General features: G+C 39.9%; 1 protein-coding gene across 1 annotated transcript; it reads right to left on the bottom strand.

The window, feature by feature from the left end:
* Positions 1–797: 797 nt before the first annotated feature.
* On the bottom strand, positions 798–10,733 carry LIAS (lipoic acid synthetase). Its single transcript, XM_081207869.1, has 11 exons — positions 10,551–10,733; positions 8,901–9,073; positions 8,660–8,753; positions 7,887–7,967; positions 6,816–6,972; positions 6,133–6,190; positions 5,891–6,019; positions 4,595–4,740; positions 3,431–3,501; positions 3,068–3,179; positions 798–1,265 (listed from the first exon to the last, which is right to left on the bottom strand). Exons 1-11 carry the CDS (start codon positions 10,614–10,616, stop codon positions 1,213–1,215), a joined length of 1,140 nt encoding a protein of 379 aa, XP_081063995.1. The 5' UTR covers positions 10,617–10,733; the 3' UTR covers positions 798–1,212.
* Between the last annotated feature and the right edge of the window lies 1 nt (position 10,734).

The following is a 10,734-nucleotide window of genomic DNA, read 5'->3' as shown; positions in this document are numbered from 1 at the left end:
GTGCAGTGCTTAATTTCTAACTGTTTATGTTTGGACAAAATTTCTAACTGTTTATGTTTGGACAAAATACTAAGATCAATTTTTCCTCCTCCGTAAGGGATAATTTCAATTTCCATAAAGATCCATTCCCTTTTCTTGAAATTGATAGTTGAGACTGACATAAGGTATATTTAATTAGAGAAACCAAGCCAAATTTTCTGATTTTTCTTTTGTACATCCAGTGGAGGTCCTTCGCCTTTGCACTCAGTGTCTCATACAATTTGTGTGTGCGCAGAGTGATGGTGACATCCTAAAGAAACACTCGTGTATGCATGCAGCATTTGAACAGTTCCATTTAAAATGAGTTTGCTCTTTGAGCAGGAGCTCTTTTGTGGAAAGTTTCATAGTGCATTGCCTCTTCAACAACAAGTGCTGCTGTGTAAAAGCTCCCGTAAATGCTGTGTGTGGTTCATATCCACATCTTGGAATTGCAACCTATTGCTGATAATGCTATCACAAGCCCATGCTACACTGCTATCCCAATGCTTGCTAGCACACCTGCTGATGAGATCAAGCTTTTCACAAAACAATGTTTAAGTAGTGAAACACTAAGGGATGCTACCAATGCATGGTAAAATCCATCCAGATTTAACCATATCTCTGTTTGATGGTAAAGGATGGGCTCTCTCAATAATCAATATTGACAATTTTGACTGTGCCTCATAATGTTTGCACATTGGCTTGTAAAAATTGTTTTAAGTATTGAAATGACAGAGCGTAAATATGGGTGCATACAAAGTTTGAAGAAATGTTGCACACTGTGTTCAGCTGTTTATTACTGGTATTATCTGCAAGATATTTAAAATATGCATCTAACTCTCAATTTTCCCAATGGGTATATCTCATGGTGCTTCATATGTTAGAAAGCAGAGGTTTTCTAAGGTAGATCTGTACCACTTACTTAGAAAGAAGACCAACAAATCCCTTAGAACTTAATTTTGAATGTATATGTATAGGATTGCACTGTAAGCCATATAATACATATTAACATTTTTTAAACTACAGTAGAAGATAGCGGTTCAGAAACAACCTGAATAATTCATGGCTAAGTTTAAATGCTTGCAGGTGCAACGGCAATAAACAAAAGCATCTTGAATGTTCTTCCTTTATTTGTGATGCTGCCATCTGGAATCCATTAGAGATGCAGAGTTCTCCCCATGAACTTTTTACATTTCAGATGTCTTTCTTCTTCCTCTTCTGTACCAAATTCTTCAAGAAAAATTCACCTGCACAGACAAAAAGAAAACATGCATCTATTTTAACAGAGTAGCAAGCATCTTGTGACTGTATTCTTTAGCCTGTGTTGTAGGAAAGAAATGAGCAGTAGCATCTACAGAAGGCAGCTGAAAAGAATCCTTGCTGCCTATTACTCTCTTAGCGCTGCAGGAATTAACCCTGTGTCAAACGGGGCAAGTCACATAAGCAAACTATTTTCCCCAGCATAAATCATCTCGGTTCTTAAAAGGTTTTAAATGAGAAAGACTTGGAATGTTAGGCAGCAGGAAAAAAACGAGGCTTTCTAAACCTTCTGATGATATTTAATCAAAGGTAAGTCATACCAATGTCAATGTAATAGGATTGCTGCATTTAATGAATATTTCCTCTTGGCAAAGGAGCCGCTTTTGGATCGGGAAAGAGCAATCCTGGAAAACTTGCAAATGGTGGTTTCCCTGAAATTTTAACACTGAACAAGCAAATGTAGGGAAATGCTAGCATCGTGGCAACTGTGCTGTTGATGGGAGGGAGGTATTCAGTTGCTGTGCTACCCAAAGTCCGCTAGACTATTTTGGATGGCTGTAAAAAGTATAAGGAATAGCACAATCCTTGTGTGGGTTATAGTTGTCAGGCATGGCTTCTCGGCATTTGTCACTCGCAGACTTTGCACTGAACATTATATGTAACTGAAGAGATAGATAAATCTCAGGAGCAGCACAAGATCTATGGGCTGCACATTATTGGGTGCTTCTGTAAATCATGGTACAGCCAAAAAGCAAATGATAAAAAAAATCAGACCTTGAACTGACACTTCTGTTAATCATAGATGAGCCAGGAAGCAAATAAATTTTTAAAATTCTGGCCTTTAGCCATTTTTGGTTTTTGCCATGCTTTCTGCAGCAAGTATGTTTGTTTAATTCACACCAGCAGACATACTCCCATGTTGAATGCAGTATGTACAACTTTAAAATAAAACTAAATTAGATCACTGTAGTTCACACTGCATATGAACTACTTGCTCTACTGCTTTTGCCACCTAAAAGATTACAACCATGAAGATCTATATTTCAAACTTCGTAAGTAATATTTCCCATCTAAGTTGTATAACACACTAAGGCTATAATCAGTGTCAGAAGCAAGTCCCATTGAATACAGGTATTAGTTTAAAGGGAACTGTACTTAAGAGTTTGCATGTCACAACAAAAGCTGCAAGTTACTCACCAATTTATATCTGAATTGTAGCTACGGCCACAATCTATTGTATCTTGCCTCTATCCTATTGCCATTTCTCCACTGGCATGAAGGAACATGGTACAAAATGAAGAATGTGAAGGACCGCACCCCAGGCAACTTGCAACACATGAGACAAAATGCCTAGGCCGATTATCTGACTATCATGGAACAAATAACATTTTCTATAAATCATGCCTGTCCAGCTAGTCTTCAAAAGTAACATGATGGGCCATATTCAGTTGCACTAATGTTAAGGATTAGTGCTAGTGGATTCCACCGCAGTGCTCCACATCCAATTCTATGCCATCCCCAAATCTGTTCCAGAGGGTTGGGAGAACCCCGGAAAAGATTTAAGGGACGAGGAGAGGGAGACCTAGAGGGAGAGAATGTTCTGTTGTGCAAGGAGAAATCCTTGTGTTGCACTCAGAGAACATTTTGCTTAGTGTTACACTGAATAAAACCCAATGCCTGTACGTATAAAGCTAAAGGTGTATTGCACTTGCCAATAAGGGGGCAAGTTTAAACGGAAGTTTGCAGAAATTTATATAGTTCAGCTCATCTAGCAAACTATGTATCTCACCTGCTTTGTAGGAGGAACGCACAAGAGGCCCACTCGCAGTGTAATGAAACCCAAGATCATTTCCTACATTTTCCCAATGTTTAAATTTCTCAGGAGTAATATATTCTTCGACCTGGATAGAAGAATACATTTTCATCATGATCCAGTCATTTCAAAATGCATATATTCCTAAGCTTAACAAGCACAGACTATAACATCCACAACTAAATTGTACACGGATCTGTGTTCCAAAAGAAATTGAGGCTGGCATAATTGCCTCACCTTAAGATTCCCATCCCAGAAGGCATATCCCAAGTCACTTTCAGCCTTCAATGCAGAAAATGTGATATATTTTCAAACAATAAACTTCCAGTACAATTTTACCTTTAAATGGCGCTTTGTGGGTTGCATGTATTGTCCCAAGGTCAAACAGTCTACGTCAGCCTCACGTAATACTATAAAAATTAAACGTATATCTAGTGAATGACAGAAATATAGTATAGCATTGTTTATTCTTCCAAACTTCACTGGTGCTTGTTTTGAAGTAGCACATTTAAGTTATAAGATAAAGTATGTTTGTTGAAACTGCCATGTTTAACTCCCTAAATGAGGAAGAAAAAACCCGTATCAAAAGTTAAGAAAGAGACCCAAAATGAAATCTCTTTTCAACCTCCAATCAGCTTGCCCCCATCTGAACTCAATATGCAGGAATGAGTTTGCTTTAAGGAGCCTCAGAAATTGTGCATGGACAGTTTAGCATACAGCTATTGGAATAACATGCTCCAAAACTCAGCTAGGGTCCCTACACAGCTTACAGTCATGGGGAAAAGAAAGTGCACCCTCTTTATTGCAATGGCCAGTCAAAATCCACACCTCAATCCAACTGAATAAATCATGACACAGTGTAATATGTCATGTGTTGTTCATCGGAGGTTGTATTTACCTAATTTTAAGACCTACTAAGGAACAGGTCCATATAGTTAAAGCCATGGTTTTCCCAGTAGTGATGTATGGAAGTGAGAGCTGGACCATAAAGAAGGCTGATCGCCGAAGAATTGATGCTTTTGAATTATGGTGCTGGAGGAGACTCTTGAGAGTCCCATGGACTGCAAGAAGATCAAACCTATCCATTCTTAAGGAAATCAGCCCTGAGTGCTCACTGGAAGGACAGATCCTGAAGCTGAGGCTCCAATACTTTGGCCACCTCATGAGAAGAGAAGACTCCCTGGAAAAGACCCTGATGTTGGGAAAGATGGAGGGCACAAGGAGAAGGGGACGACAGAGGACAGGATGGTTGGACAGTGTTCTCGAAGCTACAAACATGAGTCTGACCAAACTGCAGGAGGCAGTGGAAGACAGGAATGCCTGGCGTGCTCTAGTCTATGGGGTCACGAAGAGTCAGACACGACTAAACGACTAAACAACAACAAGGAACAGGTATTGTTATTATGTCTTCGTATGTAAAACTACAGAATTCAAAGAGGGTGCACTTTCTTTTTCCTTGAATATGTGAATCGTGGCCTCTATCCACACAAAATCCTGACTTACATTTCAATGTGTTGTATATTTGTTCATCTGTTTCACCAAGACCAAGCATGATGGATGTTTTGGAAATTACATCAGGCTGAACTTTCTTTGCATGCTTCAAAACACTGAGGGACTGGTTGAAGTTAGCCCGAGGATCCCGAACTTTTCTTTAAGAAAAGAAATAATAAAGAATAATTTAGCATAACAAGAATGGATCTTGTCACACCTCTGGAAAAACCTTCTGCAGAACCCACTGGATTAGATGAGTCAAACTACGGAAGAATACACAGATCAAGAATACCTTCTCAAACATTTAACTGAAAACTCGTTCAGAGTAACTGGATTGAAAGGGTAACAGGAATTTGACAATGCCCATCACGACAACAAAAACTAGCCTTATCAGGGAATGAAAGATGGTCAGATACTGTATTGTCATAGTTCTAGAATCTGCCTTTTATAACTGCTTCCAAAGGTGTTTTTTTTGTGTGTGTACATACAATTTTTCTTTTATCTTTATAACATTACCTTCAATGTGTATCAGGCTGAACAACATCACCCTTGCTCCGAGAAAAATATTCAAAAGAATGACAGAGAATACAACACCACTCTCTATGCTGGGTCATATCCCCATTTAATCGAAATGGGGCAACTATTGCAAGTTATTTTTTTCACCTGCATAAGCAGACAAATGTCTTGGTATGAATGACTAGTACATGTGATCGGATTTATGACAAGCCAATGAACAGCAAAACAGGAATCTAGGAGACAATTCTCAAGCCACTTAAATATTTGGCTTTTACAAAAGGCATTCATTGTGCTGGCGGTCCTAAAAGTAACTTCCAGGGATCAATCCTTGATGGAATATGTAAAACATGGCATGTCAGTTTGGGGTGAAGCATCCCCAGGTTAATCACTACCACTGCAGTTTGCTTTCATTTGATGGCAAAGCATACATTTATTATGACCAGTAAATAGCTAGAGTATAGAGAAGCTCATTCTGATAAAATCTGAGAACTGTAGTTATACAAAGCAAAAAAAGGTTCTTAAACATGTCTAAACAACACAGTACAGCTGCAGTGACACTAAGGATGCAGAATAAGTCTTCTGGGCATGCACATTCTGTGGTACCCCACTGTGAACAGAACATAAAAGCAGATTCACTACTTAGTCTTCAGCAAGCAGAAAATGGCTTAGCACTAATGCAGGCAGACTGCCAGTCCCTCCTAATAGCATCTTCATGGAACCATCTCTTAAATTGAAATAGTCTGCTCTCACAAATCTTATTTTACTCTATCAGTATATATCACCTTTCATCACCTCTGCAATTCTGGAACTGTTTCCACATTGTGAGCATAGACATCGAGCCCTGACAGAGCAACCGTCTCCACAGCTTTCAGGTCCCCTCTGAAATCAGGAGTTAAACATTCCACGAGAATTTTGGGATTCCTGAGAAGCGAGGGTTGGAAAAAACAAAACAAAGTGCAGCGCGGTCAGTTGAAAGCTGCATTAACCTTGCCCCAAAAGCAATCCATTTAATTTTTCTAATATTCACTCCTTACCTCTCTTTTAAGTGCGATACGGTCTTTGCAAAGTGTGCTGCTCCACCATCTGAAACATCTAATAATAGAACACAGCAGTTATTTTACAGAAAGAACAAATACCTACTTATACATAGCTATAGTGGTGTCAAGGATGCATTTGTGTAAATTTAATGCCTGCAAATATTAACTATTGAAATAGAGAACAATGATCTGCACAGCTTACAAATACCTTAGATGAGATTTCTGCATATAGCATAACTGTATTTGCTTTTGGGGAGGAGTCTTTTTTTGTAAATAATTTTTATTTGACCTTAAGAAGATATAAACATATAATAAAAGCAATTAAAAACCCATATAAAGAGATTCCATGACACCCCCCATCCCCTCCATGGGTCCTAATGACAATGTTTATAACTGAATATCAATTTGTTATCCATGTTTTTTATCCATCTAAATTGTCCATATTTTTTGTTACTTTACAAGTGTGGTTAAAATCCTGCTAATGTTTTCATCTGCTTACAATGGTCTCCTAAATATATTATACATTTTCCCCATTCTTTTTTGAAGTCCTCTTGGTTTCTGAGCTTCCCAGTTAATTTTGCCAATTTAGCATAGTCCATCAACTTGGTTTGCCATTCTTCCTTGGTTGGAATCAGCATAACTGTATTTTCAAAAGGAGTCAAAATTAGAAAGTTACTTACCATCTCTGTCCACAGAGGTCAATACAACATAATCCAGCCCCCATTCAGCAATTGCTTTCGCTGTGTTATATGGCTCTTCGGGATCTAATGGAGGGGGACTTCTTGCTGTCTTCACTGAGCAAAAGAGACAGCCTCTTGTACAAGTGTCCCCCATCAGCTGAAACAGGAAACAATTGGTTAAAAAAATAATAATTCAAGAACCTTCTATAACGAATATTAAAAGAATCTCAACAGCTAAGCCAGCAGATGAGAAATTATTATATAGTCCATAGTCTTTACATGCATAATTCTGTCCCCCCCCCCAACAAACAACGATGGTACATAAAGGTTTTCTTGTAACTGCAAGCTAGCCTCTGGTTTGTTTCCTCCTCAACGGAGGAGAAAGGGGAGGAGTAACTCATTGTTTTAGCTATGGTTTAGTATTATCTGCTCTCTGAGCACAGACGAAAACAGCAGGAAATTCCCTCCGTTTTCATATTAATAGCTTGACACCAATAAGGGCAGGCAGGGAGAGGAAATAAAATCACCTGCATTTTTAAGAATTGTCATCTTGTCCCCTAGATGGGCAACACTGAATGACATTTAGTGTGAAATGTTCCTTGCAGCCAGTTCTTAAATTAAGACAGCAGAAGGGTTGCAGCAGTCAAATAATTGCACAGAGTTCCAGTAACTGATTTAAATAGAAAGATCATGTCATAGGTAAACTGGTTACTCCCCATGTCAGCACCACACCACCCTGGGACCACATATTATGGGGTGCAGCCATGCTATATGCCTCTGCCCGTGTGGTCTGCTTGCTAGAATACCATGAGATGAGACTCCGCAGGAGCAACCCAGTCACATGGGTGGCACAGAAATAAAATCATCATCATCATCATTTTCCAGATAATGTACAAGGCACCCTTAGAGCCCTGGTTGCACGACTGCTTTCTAGAATGACAAAAGCAACGTCCCTCTTATTCCATTCCCTTTATTCTCTGCCATAACCTCTGAATAATACACAAGACAAATAAGGGACAATTTGGATGTACTGTTCCCAATAAGACCATCAATTGCCAGTGGTCAGCTTACCATTATAGTCGCTGTAGCAGTAGCATATTTGCCCCCTCCCCAGCACTCTCCGATGTTTGGACAACGCGCTTCCTCACACACCTACAGGAAATGAAACAGTTATGAACACCGTAAGAAGGGCACAAAGTGCATTGGCTACAAGGAGTCTCACCACTGTAAAGCTGATGATGAGGTAAGTACAGTGGTACCTCGGGTTACATACGCTTCAGGTTACGAACTCCACTAACCCAGAAATACTACCTCGGGTTAAGAACTTTGCTTCAGGATGAGAACAGAAATCGCGCGGCGGCTGCGGGAAGCCCCATTAGCTAAAGTGGTGCTTAAGGTTAAGAACAGTTTCAGGTTAAGCACGGACCTCCAGAACCAATTAAGTACGTAACCAGAGGTACCACTGTACTACTGTTATAATGAAAATTATTTCACATGGCAGTACCCAATGAGGGTGGTTTTTTTCAGTCCATCTGGCATGCATGTTGGTACAACCCTGGTCTGCTCTCAAACTGTTCAGGGAGGGTTTCCATGACAAAGAAAACAATGCGATACCATCATGACTACTCCAGTGCAAGCTGCTATTGTAAGTGAGTGAGGCCTCATCACTGGAAACAAAACAAAAGTCTTCTAAACACAACAGATGGGCTCTAAACCTACGGAAGCGAGTCCACTGCAAAGGAATTTACTTTTAAGTAAGTGTGCCTATGATGGGAACTTTAATTGCAAAAACAACACTGAACAACACCGTAAATCATCTGCTACGATACAGTCATTAGAATTACCGTGTGGAGATTTAAATTTCTCAGCGAATTCTTCAATTTGTTATAATTTTTTCCAATTGGAATCTCCGTTTTCAGCCATGGAGGAAGTCGCAGCCTAAAAAATACAAAAGCAATGCTTATTTTGCTTTAACAGGTAATGTTTGTAAGTCTGAGAAATTAACTGACTTCCCACACAGCTGACCTATTTTGTAAACACATCGTTCTACTCATTCTAATGAGGTAATTAAGTTGTTTTAAATACCTTTCTCCTTTCTGACGCTTTAATTCGCCTTTATAGTCTGCCCACTTTGTTTTGTCTGAAAGTTCTCCAGACATAAAGTCTTGCAAATCAGGTCCATTTTGCAAAAGTCCCTTCTGCTCCTCTGGCAATGAGCTTGATGCTCTCCACTGTTTGTGCCGATTGCTTTCACAGGTCTAGGAAAAAGTATTTGCACTTTTATTTCCAAATAACACATTTCCAAATAATTTATTTATTTTTTAAATCAAAAGTTACAACACAGCTGTGTCCCCTGCTATATTTGTGCACTTATTTCCAACTAATGAGGTATAAAAGCTTTATCCAGAAGCTGGAATTTGTAGATCATGGGTTGGAAGGGACCACACGGGTCATCTAGTCCAACCCACTCACTGTGAAAAGTGAGATTACAGGGAACCTGGAACAGGGCCTTCTTGGTGGTGGTGTCCGCCTTGTGGAACGCCCTCCCACCAGATGTCAAGGAAATGAACAACTATCTGACTTTTAGAAGACATCTGAAGGGAGCCCTGTTTAAGGAAGTTTTTTTTAAAAAAAAAAATTATTGGTTTTTCCATGTATAGATCCTCTAACAATATTCTCTAACAATTTTCCATATTCCCCCCCCTCACCTGGACTTCCCTCATATTCCCATTTTGTTTTATTTCCATATTACTCACCCTCCGTGTTGTTTCCCAAAATTTTTCCAATACATATAGTCTTACTTTTTGCTATATACAATTGTTTTTGTTTATTCAAACCCTGCCAGTGAGTCCAATTCTTTATGATGTCTCTTCATATATGTTGTAAATGATTCCCATTCTCTTTTAAAATCTTTGTTATCCTTTTCATGTAATTTATCTGTTAATTTTGCCAGTTCTGCATATTCCATAAGTTTCCCTTGCCATTGTTCTTTTGTTGGTATTTCGCTGAAGGCAGCCCTGTTTAGGGAAGCTTTCAGTTTAATAGGTCATTGTATTTTAGTGTTTTGTTGGAAGCCGCCCAGAGTGGCTGGGGAAACCCAGCCAGATGGGCGGGGTAGAAATAATAAATTATTATTGTTATTATTATTGTTGTTGTTATTTCTTCTGTCTTCCAAGCTTGTGCTAATATAATTCTTGCCGCTGTTGTTGCATACATAATTTCCAATTTTCTTTTTTAAAATCTTGATCTAGAATTCCTAGGAGGAATGCTTCTGGTTTCTTGGGAAGCTTTTAATGTTTGATGTTTTATCGTGTTTTTAGTGTTTTGTTGGGAGCCGCCCAGCGTGGCTGCGGAAACCTAGCCAGATGAGCGGGGTATAAATGTATTATTATTATTATTATTATTATTATTATTATTATTATTATTATTATTAAGACCAGGGTTCGAATCCCCACTCGGCGGTGAAGCTCGCTGGGGGCGACCTTCCGGGCCAATGACTAATCTCTCCTTCGCCTAGCCTACCTCGCAGGGTTGTTGTGCGAGGAGGAGATGGGGGCGAGGAGGAGAACTACGCACACCGCCTTCCGCTCCTGGGTGTGTGTGTGTTAAAAGTGGCCTATAAATGCCATTAGCAAGTAAATAAATGATAATATTGGGGGCAGGGATTCCCCAAGAGAGGAGGTACCAGGGAATAGGGCTCCACACAGGCCTATCCTTCCCCCTCCATATGCTCACCAGCCTCCCCAGTGACGTCAGCCTCCTCAGGTTCTCCCGGGGGAAGCCTAGGTGGAGCAGAGCCATGTCGTCCCGACCCCGACTCCTTTCTCAAGCTCGATGTACTCGGCGCTCGCCCACCTTCCCCTTCCCTCCTGCCGTTTGGGCTCGGAGACGATTGCTCTCGCCTCCCGGCGCCTCGACG

The sequence above is a fragment of the Podarcis bocagei genome (assembly GCF_964188305.1).
Source record: "Podarcis bocagei genome assembly, chromosome: 9".
Lineage (NCBI taxonomy): Eukaryota > Metazoa > Chordata > Lepidosauria > Squamata > Lacertidae > Podarcis > Podarcis bocagei.
The sequence above is the reverse complement of the archived record's forward strand: the minus strand, read 5'-3'. Positions and strand labels throughout refer to the sequence as shown.